The sequence below is a fragment of the Bicyclus anynana genome, chromosome 9 (assembly GCF_947172395.1).
Source record: "Bicyclus anynana chromosome 9, ilBicAnyn1.1, whole genome shotgun sequence".
Classification (NCBI taxonomy): Eukaryota; Metazoa; Arthropoda; class Insecta; order Lepidoptera; family Nymphalidae; genus Bicyclus; species Bicyclus anynana.
Window position 1 is genome coordinate 14,482,074 of NC_069091.1, and position 17,517 is coordinate 14,499,590.

At 38.0% G+C, this 17,517-nt stretch overlaps 1 protein-coding gene across 1 annotated transcript in view; it reads right to left on the reverse strand.

Annotated features, from left to right (window-relative positions):
* Positions 1 to 17,517, reverse strand: part of LOC112048991 (1-phosphatidylinositol 4,5-bisphosphate phosphodiesterase classes I and II) — a 114,080-nt gene that overhangs the window by 57,916 nt on the left and 38,647 nt on the right. Inside the window, exon 3 of the mRNA XM_052883481.1 lies at positions 8,143 to 8,280. Within this exon, the coding sequence (XP_052739441.1) occupies positions 8,143 to 8,280 (138 nt within the window). The remainder of the gene's footprint in view (positions 1 to 8,142; positions 8,281 to 17,517) is intronic.

A 17,517-nucleotide genomic window follows, 5' to 3' on the forward strand; every position in this document is an offset into this window, starting at 1 on the left:
TTTCAAAATCGGTTCAGTAGATCCAGAGATTACGCCTTAAAACAAGTTACAACAACACAAACTTTCCTCTTTATAATATTTGTATACTACGAGCACAGAGTAAATAAAGATCATACAGAGTGAGTCTTTACAAGCAGCGTGGTGAAGCCGCTGAAACCCATAATAAAAAAACAAACGTCACGCGCCTCTTTGACAGTCGCATATACAAACTTATCTCATAATTTGTATTTAAAAATTTAACACTAACAACAATTACGTAAATTTAAATAATAATCAATAAATAATTACTAAAATACTGTATCTTATTTCTTCAATATTTGTGAACAGTTACTGATGCGACGCTTCGTGTCATACTGACACAAGAATGTATTTGTTTATGAATTTTGTATTTGGCGGAGCTACGACACCGTCGTGTACCGTGCGCTCCATCTGCCTAATATTGATTAATCTGTGACTACGCGTATCTATACTTAATAGTATCAATGTAAAACCCAAGTGATAGCCACTTGTTAAGAATATTCGGTAGCATCGATATTGATCGCCAGAAACAAGATATAGTTACGAGTCTGCAAACTTTCGTGTCGAACTTCTGGAAAATTCGCGAAAGGATTACCTACAGTTTCTTCTTCAATAGAGTGGAGAAACAAACAAAGTGTTTATTACTAAAGTTTGTAAAGACGTGTTTTATGATCCTTTTGTTACAGCGGCCATTCAAAATATTTTTAGACTAAGCTTTGTTTTTATATTAATATGGCGTGTTAAATAGTTGTTAAGTTGAGATATTAAGGTCATGAAAACTGCACGACTTTTTTTAACCGTTGAGGCTTTTAATGACCACTGCCTTCGAGCCGGTTCGAATTCGGTCCGGGGCATGCACCTTTTCAATTATGTGCATTTTAAGAAATTAAATATCACCTGTCTCAAACGATGATTGAAAAACATCGTGATGAAACCTGCAAACCTGACAGTTTTCTTAATTCTCTAAGTGTGTGAAGTCTGCTTATCCGCATTGGGCTAGCGCGGTGGACTATTAGCCTAACCCCTCTCAGATGTGCATTTCAAGAAATTAAATATCACGTGTTAAGGAAAAACATTGTTAGGAAACCTGCAAACCAAAGAGTTTTCTTAATTCTCTACGTGTGTGAAGTCTGCCATCAAAGGTATCCGCATTGGGCTAGCGTGGGGGACTATTATATATAGCGGGGTATTAGCCTAGCCCCCTCTTATTCTGAGAGGAGACTCGTGCTCAACAGTAAGCCGAATATAGGTTGTTAATGATTATGATGGATGATGATGAGGCTTTTAAGGCTATGTCGCAAAGAACTTTACTTCTGCGTAGTTATAGAGTGCTAAAAGTCATATAACCAGACAATGGGCGCCCTTCACCATCGCAGTGTACATAGAACGAGGCGTTCTGCACCGCTGTGAATAAAACGAAAGCTTGTGATAGTCAGACACACCTCATTGTCGTTATCAACTCATATTCGACTCACTGCTGAGCTAGAGTCTTCTCTCAGAATGAGAGGGGTTAGGCCAATAGTTCACACGCTGGCCCAATGCGGATTGGCAGACTTCACACACACTGAACTGGGAAAATAATTTCTCATATGCCGACGAAAATATATATTTTTTTTTTACTTCGCCCTTGAAACCATCTATTTTCCACAGTTCAAACTCTATAATTGGCTGTGAACTTTCAGTCTTTATAAAATGAGTGTTTTTCTAATTGTGTTAAGTGCCGCAGACTCCTCTATATGACCTCAGCGTCGCCAGGGGGTTTGGGTGAGCATCGCCTGATGGGATTCGGCAGCAGAAGCTGAAGAAGATCTTGTAGGTAGGTCTGGTCATCACATACTCTGTCACAGCTCCAGGCGCCGAGCACCGCTGTGAACGACACGTCTCCGGGCGCCGCGCTCGCGTCACATGGTAATGCGAACAAAGCCTCGGGGAAATTCGGAAAACGCCAAGGAAAAGACATGTACACACACAGCTCAAATAAAGAAAATGTGTATGCGATCACACTATGCGTACGTAATTCTTTTTTTTTTTTAACAATAAAGGAAAATTGTATTCGTTGTTCGAAAATAATTAAAGATCATAATGATGATTATGATAATGAATGTATATTAATATTATAAGGCTGAAGAGTTTGATTGTTTGATTGAACTCGCTAATCTCAGGAACTACTGGTCCGATTTGAAAAATTCTTTCAGTGTTAGATAGCCCATTTATCGAAGAAGGCTATAGGCTTTATCCTCGTATAACCACGCGGGTGATACCACGCGGCGTTAGCTAGTGAGCAAATAAACATTTTCAAAGCAAACATGCTCTATATCCGGCCACATATGCACTTACCATCAACTGACTAGTCAATCAGCTTATTTCAAATCCAAAAAAAATTCAACAAATTAAAAATAAAAACAATGAATTTTTTTTTTAAATTTTTCTTCCCCAACTTTCCCTGGCGTTTTCCCTACGTTTTTCTCTTTAAAGAAGAAATAAAAATATAAAGAAGAATAAAATATAAAGAAGAACAAGTTTATTTGTTTAAGTAACGTTCGTTGTTGGACACAACTACCGTTGAGTTGTGTATTTTCTTCTTTTGAGCGCCTCATATTTCATCCGTCATCTAACAGTACTTAACATCATTGGTCCCTACAGGTAACCACGCCACAGTCAAAGGTAAAGTTCTATTAGAACAGCTTTGAATACGCGTTATATTATAAAAGATGCCGCAGTTCTAGTCGGGTTAATGTCTTCCAGCAGGTACAAGTGATTTAGTATGTCTTTTCCACTCACTTCGTGCTTGTATAAACTAACCACATATCTTTTTACACGCTTTATATTAACTTCACTTGTAACTATGTATGTAAGAAAATCTTGGAATCGTAATATAACCCACTTCCCGGTCTTCGATTAAGATGAAATTTTGCACACGCTCTAGTTCTGATGATAATACATGACAAGCTAAGAAACGTCATTACAAATCCAATATGGCGGCCTCCCCAATCACTAACTATGTAGGAAAGACAAATCTTGGAATCTCAATTTGACCCACTTGCCGGTATTCGTGTAGGATGAAATTTTGCACACGCTCTGAGTTCTGATGACAATACATGACTAGCTAAAAAACGTCATTCAATATCCAAATCACAAACCCAATATGGCGGCCTCCTTAAGATGGCCTCCTGGCTGTTTGAAATCCACCCCCATGATATGGATATCAAATGAAAGGGTTTGCTATCAGGAATACGAAAATAGTCACGTGACCTAAATTCATTATTTGTAGTTTTTAGTGCGTGCTAAAAGCGTGTTTTTTGAACTATTTAAAGTTATTTCATATGTTAGGTCATATATTTTACTTTTATTGTATGGTCGTAATGGATGTTTGTTTCCCACGGCACAGTAAGCTTTACAAGTAACACACGAACAATTTGTCAAATTTATAAAATCACTTAAAATCACGCAAGTCGTGTCCTTGCTTTATAAATAAAGTTTTATTTATTCTTCACAAGCTCTTGACGTGTCTTGACTACAATCGCACCTGATGGTAAGTGATGGCGCAATCTGAGATGTAAGCGGGCTAACTGGTTAGGAGGAAGATGAAAATCTGCACCCGTTTCGGTTTCTATACAACATCGTATCGGAACGCTAAATCGCTTGGCGGTAAGTCTTTGCCGAAGCTTCCCACCAGTATATTAAAAAACAGTATTTAATTATAATATTATTATATTGGCGCTATACCTATCCAATAAATCTCTCTCGAAATGTGTGAACTTTAGAGAGTTGCAAATTTATGAGACGCGCGCACTGAAATATGTCATTCCGTAATGAATATGAGATAAACGTAATATATTAGGGTAAGCCACGCCGTGGGTTTTGGCTCGAAACGTTGAAATATGAAATCGCAGCACACAAAACAATATAACTTTATAAAACTAGTAGATGCCACGCGGTTACACCCGCGTGGTTTCCGTTTCCGTAGTAATAGAGGGATAAAATATAGCCTATGTCCTTCCTCGATAAATGAGCTATCTAACACTGAAAGAATTTTTTAAATCGGACCAGTAGTTCCTGAGATTAGCGCGTTCAATCAAACAAACAAACAAACACTTCAGCTTTATAATATTAGTATAGATGTGTAGAACGCTAATTCACAGACATCAAAGTGAACTTTTAAAGCTGCTTTTAGTATTTACGATTTCCTAAATTCCTCCCATATCCCATTTCTAAAACAGTTTTGACATATTTATGTCTTTGGCAAACAACTTAACAAGTCACGAGAACGCATGAAAATAAAAGTTATATATATAAGTCAGTTGTCAATGAAGAAAATTGCGCATTTTTATTTTTTATTTTATTTAATACTCTTTATTTGTACACCACAATAAATAAAAGAAAACAAGCAAAACAGAAACATAAGAGAAAGTAGAATACAAAAGGCGGCCTTATCGCTTAGTAGCGGTCTCTTCCAGGCAACCTTAGGCTTAGGAACTTATTAAGATAACTGATTTACTTATTAAGATGACTTATAAAGATCCATTTTCCAGCTTTTCTCAGCAGAACTTCCTTCCGAACCAGTGGTATAGTCTTGACGTTTATTGCAGACCATTTACAGACACAAATTCACCTACGCGAGCTACGCGTCGGCGTCGTGCAAAGACCTGTAGCGCTATTCTGTAACAATGTTTTTGTAACTCGCCGGTGCGAGTTTCGAATTCACCTCTATCTCTCTTTGTCTAACACGATTCTATAGACTGAGAAAGATAGATGTGATTTCGAAACTCGCACTTGCGAGTTATACAAAACATAGTTACGGAATAGTCTCTCTGACCTGACACTAGGCCGAAGAACATAAAGCCGTCGGGATCAAAGGCACTTCGTACGCAAAAGTGATGATGGAGTTAGGCCTGAATTACACACAACGATTCGAATTTAGCAGAATGTATACGCATTTCGAGTCAAAGATGACTATCGCACGCTTTCGGTGCTTTGTAACCGACTTCAAAAAATGAGGAGGTTCTCAATTCGACGCGTATGTTTTTTTTTATGTTCGTTATCTCAGAACTTCACCACCCACCCAATTCTTAACCAATTCTGAAAATTATTTTTTTGTTAGAAAGGGTTTACTCTTGAAGTGGTCCCATTGTCATCATGTCAGGATCTGATAGTGGGATACTTGAGAAATCGAGGAAAACTTTCAAAAATCGTAAGAATAGCTATAGCGTTTGTTAAAAGAGTACCTAATGAAAAAAGTAACTACGATTACTACGAACGAATACGATACGAACTACGATATGTTACATTATCATTATCATATTACCTACTGATCAGTTTGAAGACGGTGCTAAGCCGGTGCCGAATTAATTTAAACCGTTTCTAAAAGAACTACATGAAAGAATACTGAAAAACCTAAATGTTCATACTTGGTTTGAATTAATACACCAACGGGTTAGCACCGCCTTCAAACAGATCAGTAGGTAATATGATAATGATCATGTAACATAATATGATGTTATTTTTCGCTTTTTAGTTAAGTCGGTACGTTTTACGTTTTTGAACATGACGTAAAGTCGGTACGTTTTACGTTTTTGAAGATTTGCACATGACGTAAAGTCAAGGCCAAATTCAGTTTTTTTTGTTATGACAAAGAATTGTGTTCAATTTTTGAATAACATTAAAAAAGTTATCATTTATTGATCTATCATTAAAAAAGTTATCATTAAGTACAATCAGCATGACACAACACAACACTACTTCGACGTTTTAGTTGAGAAATTTAAATAAGTCACATCCTCTCCATTGTGCCGAAAAATATGAATATTTTTGTTACTAAAAATGAAAAAAAAAAATGGCAACCAATCTTTTATACTTCGATCTACAGAAATAACTCTCGATATATTTGGGGAGGAGTGTTCGAAGTGTTACCGTAGACATTATATTTTGACCTTGACCTTTCCTCGCTTCGGAGGGTACATTAAGCCTTCGGGTCTCGGCCTATAATCATTTTATCATTACCATCGTCATAGCTAATTAATGTGGCTTTGCTAGGCACATGCCTTCTCATTCTACTACGAAGAGTAATTAGAAGGTTAGAGCTACCAGCAGTAACTAGCTAACTATCAGATTTTAACTGCGCGGCTAGCCGCTTTGCCATTTGGATATTCAACCGCTCACACTGTGCGTTCATCAGGCATCAGCCTATTTTAACGGCATACGACACGGCTTTTTTATAGGAGACGGGATATGGAGCTTAAACCCACAATGCTGCTTCGCAACAACAAAGTAACACATTGCAAGATGCAAACAACCCATCGTAGCGCTACGATGCGCTGTTTGCATCCTGTTAAGCCTAGTGTGCCTGTAATTTCAACTATTCCCTTTTAGACCTGACAACATTTATAGGCCTAAATGCGACCAAACGACATACGACAAAAGCCAACCAATAGCGACGCAAACGGAATATCGCTATGTTTTTATTGCGTTGGTACTGTGAATCACTCAGTCGCCATTGGTTGACATTTTGTCTATTTCTCTTGACAAGATATGTCGTTGATCTCATCACATGCTAGGCCTCTTCTGGGTCACTTGGCGGTAGAAATAGGCAATTTTCCAAAAACGTTTTATCATAAAAAGCTAAAAATTACTATAAACTATGCTGGTGACTAATCATGGCCACGAAAAAGCAATTTATCAATCGACCCGAGCTAGAAATTGAACCCATAACTGGCATAAAGCTTGGAATCATCAACTGCGCCAAATATGTCAATTTCTCTGGAATACAACTCCCTAAGGCCAAAGCGTCCTTTAAACGGCTTTCTTTGTGTATTGAATCGTTTAATGTTTTCAAAAACATGACAACCTTTCATGTTTTATTTCACGTGTGGCCCTAAAACCGCCCACGGATTTCAAACCATATAATGTGAGAGAAAAGTTACTGACTAATTTTACAAGCTCTTTGTGTCACGCTAAAATATTACGCGTTTTATTAGCTTTTTATACGATACATCTATTTTATACCTCCCCTTCTGACCGTACTACAGCCAGTTGGCGACCTGTCTAGCACAACTAAAAAAATTTGTTTCATGACCTTTTTTTTTAACAATATTTGAACTGATATTACTGTTATGATAAGATGTTTCCGCCATTTGGAAACTCTCGACTTAAAGGGGTGTTATAAATATGACGTCGATGTCACACTCTCTGTGTGTGTTCTGTGGTTTATTTTTAATGTTTGTTACTTTGTCATCTCTTAACCAATTTTCAAAATTCTTTTGCGTTTGAATGACTATACTTCCAGATTTGTCCGATTTCATTTTCACAGTTCAGTAATTTTATGTAAAAACGAAAATAACGAAATTGCTTTTACTGTGGCGTTTTCTTTCTACTTTCACTATGCTCAGACAAAATGAAAGCCTGCATGTTCAGGCTCTACGAGTACAATGTCAGCAGGCTGTTATTCCACGCAGGAATTAATTACCAGTGCTACGTTTAGGTCGGACCTCGGTACGCTACTATGTGTAACAAAGCCGGTGAGATTACTCTAACTAGGACAGCTCTGCAATCTCCTAAATGTACAGAATATACAATCTGTAGTGCTCACTATGAAGTTGTACTATGGTCGAGGTCTTCTTAACCGATATCAGAAAAAGAGGTTCTATATTAGAACAGTAATGTATGCAGAATACGAACCAACTAATGCCTTAAAGCCAAGTAGGTACACACCTATAAATCAACAGGTTGAGGAGTCCTGAATTCGAGTCCTGTATCTAAAGTTATTCTGTAACTAATAAGTGTGAACTTCGAATTCGTATCTCTCGCTTTCTGTCTATGGTATCGTGATAGATAAAGAGCGATAGATACGAATTTGAAGTTCACACTGAGTTACAGAATAGCGATTCTCTATAAGGCTATGAAATACTGAGCTTTTTTCATCCCCATTGCAATATTACTACTTTATAGTTTTTAGTTCTAACGAGCCTAACGAGGCAGAACTAAAAACTACCCGAAGTCACTTACGCTAACCACTAGAGTAGACTATTAGTCTACTCCAGTGGTTAGCGTAAGTGACTTCGGGTCTCGAATTACTGTGTGTGGACTATGAAATATCGTGTTGCTGATTTTATGATAAAATGAACTGACCTGGGCAATGTCTTTCCTCGTGCAGCAAAAGTTGGCAAAGTTCACGTTCACAAAGTCCGAGCCGTGGCACACGGTGACTGTCTTCTCTTCCAGCAAACCCTGGGAGCCCATCAGCACCACGTTTCTGATCTTTTGGTCCTGCGGGAAAAGAAATATTTTTATTTATTTACATATTTTTTCAAGACGAAAGTATGAAAACAGTGTGTGTTGCCATGGCCTACAGATCCGAGACTCGGTCATTAATTATTATGGGCCTCATAAGAAGGCTCGAGAGTCACTCAGCGGCCAGAATGAAGTGAGCTATGTTTGGCGTTTCTCTACATTATCGAATAAGAAACGAGGAGATCCGCAGAAGAACCAAAGTCACCGACTTAGCTCAACGAGTCGCGAAACAGAAGTGGCAATGGGCAGGCTACTTAGTTCGAAGAGCGGATGAACGTTGGGATCACAAAGTGGAATGGTTACCCCGCACCGGAAAGCGAGTTGATGACATAGAACTCGTTGTGGGTAGACGCTGGAAGCTGACACCTCGAGATTGTGGTATTTGGAAGTTCACACAAGAGGCCTATGTCCAGCAGTGGACGTCCGTCGGCTAATAACGATGAAGATGATGATGAAAAATATAATTCATGCTCAAAACAGATGACCCAAGTGGATGGTGATGGTGAGTACAAAACTATCATCTATAAACAGAGTAGGTAAACACTCCGCAGGGTATATATAACACCGTCTGTTCTGTTCTGGGACTTATTTCATTTAATTAAATTATTTTTCTAGTATTGCAAGTCGTAACATAACAAGTTTTTTTTATTATTCTTTACAAGTTAGCCCTTTACTACAATCTCACCTGATGGTAAGTGATGATGCAGTCTAAGATGGAAGCGGGCTAACTTGTTAGGAGGATGAAAATCCACACCCCTTTTCGGTTTCTACACGACATCGTACCAGAACGCTAAATCGCTTGGCGGTACGTCTTTGTCGGTAGGGTGGTAACTAGCCACGGCCGATGCCTTCCACCAGCCAGACCTGGACCAATTAAGAAAATCTCAATCGGCCCAGCCGGGGATTGAACCCAGGACCTCCGTTTTGTAAATCCACCGCGCATACCACTGCGCCACGGAGGCCATCAAATCCTTCGATTGGTCAAACGCTGAACGCAAATACATACGCCTTGTAAACGCAACATAGAAGTTGTGATATAAATTACGATGAAATTTTAGATATAATGTACCTATGTGTGCCAGTGTATAAATTTTAATAAATGTAACTACAATATTAATAATAATTTATAGATACCGGGCTCACGTTAGTTAATTAAGCAGATGTTCACCGTACGAAGCATAATTAATTTACTCACCCAAAATATTATGATTTACAAACTTAAAACAATATATGTACCTGCTATTATATCAGCCCACTAGTTCCGATAACACTTGAATAACTTTAAGGTGCTGATAGACTTGAGCATTCATTTGTAACAGAACATCGAGCATTCGCCGTTTTTATATTTGTCGAAGTGAACATCGAGCCGAGCCAAGCATAGAGCGAAATAGTGTTACGAACATCTTGAGAATTCTAGCGAACGCTCTATTCGATGCTCGTCAGAACTCTCGATATGTTGTTGTAATTCGCACGGATGTTCCTTACAAGTGAATTGCTCAAGTCTATCAGCACCTTGAGACATTAAAAGAGCTGTGTTCAGTTGGTACGAGAATTTATATCCTATGTAAATATAGATAAAAAAAATATCCTAAATATAAATAATATTTTGATGAAATAAAAGATGCCTACAACTAATATTTTAAGTTATAAGCAATAACATCCTCTAGCCCCGGACTTGTAACTAACGGGTGTAGGGTTAAGGATATCCTTTATAATCGATTAACACTCCTCTTCTCTGCTGTCGTGTTGTTCTTACTACCTAGCCAAATTTGGTAAGATCCTACTAGAGCAGCTTTGGATACCCATTCGAATATAAACCGAAACCATTATCCTTACTTACGGCGTCACCGTAGTCGGGTAAAAATGAAGATTTAAGGTAATTCCATTAAAAAGACTGTCAAGCATACATTACGAAATTACAAGGGATCCTTGTTTGACTCGGGTACAATTTATTAAAAAGGTTTCATTAAAATGTCTGTCTGTCGCGATCAAACATCGCATCTCGTTTCAAATTATCTTACTCGAGATGGAGAATACAATTTTTTTTCCATTATTCGTTGTGCCCGCGAGCAAACTAGGCGGCCAGCACTTTACGGGCGGTACTGGATATTTGCGCTTTTAACTTTATTGAAGGGAGTTTTTGCTCGAATTCCCTTTTGAGTTGATGCATCGTCGTTACCAGTGAATAATCGACTCCAAATGACCAATGTAGACTCAATACCTCTTGAGGATGCTGCAATTTTTGATTACGTTGAGAAATGTTTAAAAAAAAGAAATATGCAGTCATTCGCACATGTACAGATCTGTTCATAATGTTCTTACGCAAAGTTACACCTGCTTCCATTCATTAGTATCAATCACCATTCTTAACATCTCGGAGGATTTTTTAAATAATCTACGACAATCTACTACTACTACTACTTTTAAACCATACGGCAATTTGTGATTTTGAAGTCGGTTGTATTTTTTATTAAAAATTTTCATTTTTACTCCTACTACTAATATACTAATATTATAAAGCGCAAGAGTTAGTTTGTTTGCTTGAACGCGCCAATCTTCTAAAAATTCTTCAGTGTTAGATAGCCCATTTATCGAGGAAGGCTATAGGCTATATATTATCCTGGTATTCCTACGGGAACCGGAACCACACGGGTGAAAGCGCGCGACATCAGCTAGTAAAGTATAAAAAGCACACAACTTGGTTTTTCTACTCGTGTATTACTGCACTGCACTCGGGTTTTGAAAATCCTTACTTTGCTATTATTTTATAATCTAAATCTAATGATAGTAGGTACATACTAAATGATACACATGTAAATATTGATACACATCCCAAACCACAGAGAACCCTCACCACCCTTGAAATGGCATCCTTTTTAACCTACCCCTATCAGAGCTCTAACAAGGGTATGTTTACCCTTGGTACGTACATCAATAGAATAAAGGCAAACAAGATTAGCTTACGTTGGCTACTTCATTACATATTTTAAAGCGAAAACCACCCATTGGCAACAATACTAAACGCCTCATAATTTTTCAATAGACGGTTAACTTAAAATATATTATAGAAGCCACAAATTGTAAAGGGTTGTTGGTTAGTTTTTTAATGAATATTTGCCATATATTTTTAAAAATTACTAGTCGGGAAAGGCTGTATTAGGAGTGGGTACGACATTAGTCCAGCGGGGCGAGGGTCGAACCACCACCTCTCGGTGATGAGTCCGACCGCTTTACCATTGAGCTATTGAGACTACGAGCAATTAATTTTAGTTAATAATAGTTTGTATCTCTGGATACACTGAAACTATTGGAAATATTATTTTAACACTAGAAAGCCAAGTTATTTGTTTATGTCATAGGCCATATTTTATTCCCGTAAGAACAATGCGGAGCGTGGGTTAGTATCATAATAAAACTGTAAAATAATAAAACTTATTCTTTCTGTCTAAAGAATAAGTTATCTATACTAATATTATAAAGAGGAAAACTTTGTTTGTATGTTTGTTTGTTTCTTTGATTGTAATGAATAGGCTCAAAAACTACTGGACCGATTTTAAAAATTCTTTCACCATTCGAAAGCTACATTGTAACATGGGCTATATTTTATTTTGGAAAAAACGGGTTCCGTAAGATATTTGGGTTTTTCGAACACAAGGTGTAAAAAATCAACCAGAAAAGTAGGGTAGGGGTAGGGGTAGGCTAGGGGTAGGGTAGGAGTAGGATAGGGGTAGTTCAAAGTTTACTCGAGTTTCACGCGGACGAAGTCGCGGGCGTCGGCTAGTAAATCATAAAAAGTAAAATTTACTTCAAGTAGATATTAAAATTTTTCACTTCACACAATAAACAAGTAAAAGTTAGAGCACAAACGGTGTTCGCTGCACTAATTAGTGTTCCAGGAATCGTTTCATTTGCTAAGTGCACTGCATGTGCAACTAAGGCGAGTAAATAATAGGTGCCCGTTGTGAGAATATTTACGAGATTGATGCAGAATAAATTTACTAGCCTTGCTATTTATCCAATTGTGTATGGTAATGTATCTTAAATATTTTAACCGTATTGAGTTATTGAGAGGATGTAATTTAAATATCTTTTTTCTGTAATTTGTTATAATTGTTATAGTCATTATTGCTATTTCTGTCTGTATCTTTAATTTTTTGTTTAATTTTTCTAATTTTGTTTATTTTTACTATGGTGTTTTGTTTTCTTTTTTTTCATGTACCTTTATATTAGTGTTAATGTATTTTTCCGTACTAATTAATAATAATAAATAAATGAAATTACTGAATAATTAAATATCATGTGTTTCAAACGGTGGAAGAAAATCGTCGCGAGGAAGCGTGCATAGCTGAGATTTTTCTTAATTCTCTACGTGTGTGAAGTCTGTCAATCCGCATTGGGCCAGCGTGATGGATTATTATTAGCCTAAGCCGGCTATTCTGATAGGAGACCCGTGCTCAACGGTGAGCCGAATATGGATTGTTAATGATGAATCTATTACTCAAGATTTGACGACTTTTCTTTTCTGTGCAGTTTGTAACGCCTTGGATTACAAGATTGAGGTCCTGGGTTCGATTTTGACCCAGGTAAGGTGATATAAGTTTCACCTGTATGTATTGTGTATCTGTGCGTCAATCTGTAGCATCATATAGCTCTTGCACTTTATTTAATTTCAGAAAATTTTCAAAATATTAAATTTTAACTAGCTGTGATAGCCCAGTGGATACGACCTCTGCCTCCGGTTCCGGAGAGTTTAGGTTCCAATCCGGTCGGGGGCATGCACTTCCAAAAATTAAATATCACGTGTCTCTAACGGTCAAGGAAAAACATCGTGAGGAAACCTGCATACCATGCAGGTTTCCTCACGATGAATTTTCGTAATTTTCTGCGTATCAGATGTCTGCCAATCCGCATTGGGCCAGTGGTGGACTATTGGCCTAACCCCTCTCTTTCTGAGAGGAGACTCGAACTCAGCAGTGAGCCGATTATGGATTGATCAAATCAATCAAATCAAAGTTTAACTTGTTCCCATGTGACTCAAATTAAAACAATACCCCCCTATCACTGAAATCGGGTAAACGTGGCAAGTACAATTATCTGTTGTGTATTAACCGTCGTAAATCTCCCGACATACCCATTACTTTCGCACACAGCTGGACGTTATTCAGCAAATGAAATGGGTTCTCAGAGTAATTACTAGTGTAGCGACTAGTGATGACACTATTTCGCGCTGCAAACCTCATATATTTGGATGTTTTTAAGCTATTGCATACCTTTTATCGCGGGCTTTGAGCGCGGCGACCGAATCAAGAAATTCCGTAACTAAAATAAACCTAACACCCAAACAGTGCATCAAGTTAACACATTTCACGTTATCATATCGACTTAACTGGACAAGTGGTGTGAAACTAAGGCGCAAAACTTATACCCCAGAGACTGGGGGAATGCACCTCCAACTTTTCAGTTAAATAGAAATTAAATATCACGTGTCTCAATCGCTGAAGGAAAACATCGTGAGGAAACCTGCATACCAGAGAATTACCTTAATTCTCTGCGTGTGTGAAGTCTGCCAATCCGCATTGGGCCAGCGTGGTGGACTATTGGCCTAACCCCTCTCATTCTGAGAGGAGACTCGAGCTTAGCAGTGAGCCGAATATGGGTTGATGACGAATTGCATAAGTTGATAAAAAATGCTATGCAATAGCTTTACCGCGGCAGTTCTCGAGTGCCACACGTATTTTTTTTATAAAATTGTGTTATGGATTAAATTCTCTATGATCAAATAAAAAGCTATAGCTTGGCGAATTCGTTCGTAGCACTCCTGATGGCTCGCGGGCACGACTTCATGCCCGAGCAGTCTTTCCCCGCCCGTCGCCCGCATATCATCGACGATCTAGCCAAGCTATAATTCTTGCTTTGGAGGTGTTTAAATTTTAAATGTCATGAAACAAACGCCGGAAGGGCATTCCAAAGGAAATGGTCCAAAATTGTATGGAGCCCAGGATCAGTCATTGTACCCTGGCGGAAATAATATATATTTTTTTAACTATTTTTGATTATACAAATCTACGAATTTACTTTAATTCTTTCGAAATTATATTCAATCTCTCCCAAGAAATGCAACACTAATACGAGTAATAATGGCGGGATGACGTTTTCAATGCAGAAGTCGATTTGACGTTTGCTGTCAATTGTCATGTCATAGTTGCTTTATGGGCGCCATCTTGTTATATCTCAAAAACTGGGGTTTTCATTTTATTTAGTTAGATTTATTAAATTTTTTAGATTTAAAAAATACCTTGTATTTTTTTTTAATTTAATGATACGGGGTACAAGGACCTGAAATGGACCATCTCCTTTTTGCTGTGCGAATGAGTTACGGGCCTTTTTTTTGGGAAATCGGTGAAAATATCATTAGTATCGGTTTGACGCGGCGCGTACCCTGTCCCATTACGCGGCGCGCCAAATGACTATTGTCGTGAAAAATAACGAGACACATTCGCTCTCCCTTATTCCCAAATTGGTTTAGGGAATGGATATTGCCTCCGTGCGTATCGCCATTCCTGAGATCCACGTAAACATTATAAGGTCATATCGGATATATGTGAAATTGCTTATTAGTAATTCTTATATTCACCGACATAGCTCAACGAGTTGCGAAGATGAAGTGGCAATGGGCGGGGCACATAGAGCCGATGGGCGTTGGGTTCCCAAAGTGCTGGAATGGCGACCCCGCACTAGTAAGCACAGTGTTGGCCGACCCCCCACCAGGTGGACTGACGACATCAAGCGAGTCGCAGGGATTCGCTGGATGCAGGTGGCTCAGTATCGTGATGTTTGGAAGTCCCTACAAAAGGCCTATGTCCTGCAGTGGACGTCCATCGGCTGATATGATGATGATTATGATGATGAATTCTTATATTGATCATCGGCCTTATTCTATCTACTGCTTACTGCAGCTAGCCTCATAGATCTTATTGAATTATACTAAACGTTTTCTAAGAATGGTACCATCGCTGCAATAAAGCTGCAATAAGATTTAAAAAAAAAATTGAATATTACAACTTTTTATATCCCCAGATAAAAAACAGCTTCCAAGTAGGTAACAGGGCGAAGAGTTCATGCAAGCGGATTCCCGTCGCGTTACCTTTATAATCCATGCATATTCATTGTTGTACTGTTTGTATTCGAGATACGAGTACATCTGTAGATATATTTCAAACCAGAGTTAGTACCACGCTGAATGAATTTCCTTTTCTATGGGACGGCTTACCTTCGTCTAAATTCCATCCTTCGCCACTGGTAGGTAGGTATTATGCGTCACATTTTTCAAGATTTTATAGTTGTAAAAGAGCTGCTTGTGATGGAAATTTATGAATGCAGGACGGCACTTAGTAGGACGTGTTTCATGTCACATGTTGCATTTATCGTCGATGTTTTCTACTTGTCATCATTCGCAATTCCGGCAAATGGCTAACTGGGTCACTGGTAATCCGTCAATTATTACAAAAAAAAGATTTGTCTATCGCACTGAAAAGCGACAGAAAATGACATCTTGCGTTTATAGACAACCCTCCACTCAAGTACAATGTGTAAATATTTTTTTTAATTCCCCAATTTCCTCTAGTTTCCCAAATGCGCAACTCAAATGAAACTGTAACGTGTTCATAGAATTATATTTTTCTCCAGTTAATCCCCCGCTAGACATCCGTAAAACCAAAACAAACGCCACCGTCAGCAAATAAATCAACAAGTAAATCACGAGCGGAACATTTTAATCTCCCGACGGCGAACGTTCCATCAATTTCAGGGAGAGCATAAAAATCCGCTCGAGATGCGGTCGGACAGATGTTCTCTGCACTATAAAATTGCTTTACAACTCCAATTACGAAATATAGAAAAAACTAATTACCCGGAGTGCTTTCTAGCTAGATGCTTTTAGGGTTCCGTGCAATAAAAGCAAGGGATAAAATTCTGTAAAACAACACCAACATAATATCTCTACTTCTTATCTATCTCTCTTCTATTTCTCTTCACAAAACATGTCGATGTTAGACCGCAAGGTTATGTTGAAAAGTAAACTTTTAACATATAAGGTAATTAGCGATGACATCTCCTGTCACAAAATACATTTCCGCCCCACACACAACCGTCAATTACAATGTTAAATAAACTCTTATAGATGGCGTCACACCTCAAACCTTAAAGAACCACCACTGAAAAACAAAATTTAAAACCTATAGATTCTCTCAACCAAGAACCAATTAGATAACAGACTTCCAACGCCAAGTTAAGATTGTCTCTAAATCCAGATCATCTTTTCATCAAAGAAACGATCGCTCCTTTTATGAACTTTAATATTTCCTTACAATTTAACGGAGCCTTGTTTAACGAATCCGACTCGCACTTGACCAGCTTTTATTTTATTGCTGTCTTGCGCGGAGTTCTGACGGGTTTAAATTTAAAACGAAATTCAGTAAAAGCCTGAGCTCCATAATGACTTGCGGTTCAGCAGAAGAGCTTATTTTTACCCGGCATAAACCCGTTTACGGCGAAACCAAAAGGAAATGTTATTATTTTTATGGCATTCATGATAGGCATACACGTTAACCTTACCTACCTTACCATATCAGCCGATAGACGTCATCACAGATCAGACACAGCTGGACATAGGCCTCTTGCATGGACCTCCAAGCACAACGATCTCGAGCCGCCAGCATCCAGCGGCTCACGTCATGATAATATGACAATAATAATAATTAAAATTTAATTAGTTACACAATATGCATTGGGAATGCCTACTGGACATATATCGTCGGTCTAGATGTGATACCTCGTGACTAACAATTTTTGGTAAAAATTGATTTTGATGCAGAAATCTTCTAACAGATTTTCCGGTGGTAGCCCGTAAATATCTTGTAGTACCTACGTACATTAAAAATGTTTTTGGTCGCATAAAACAACTATTAGTGATACCTAAAAGATATTTCTTGTCTCTCCTGTAAAGTTCGTCAGTTTGCACGTTAGAGCTATCACATCTAGATCGACGATATAACATTTTTTATGTGTTAAAATTTATCTTGTGAGTTATACGTTTAAAAAAAATAACATTTAAATTAACATTGTAATAGCTGGTAGAACAAATTACAAAGAATACTGGTGATAAATACTTCTCATTTTCATAAGAGCTCAAATCGGCACTTCCCTTTCGGTGTA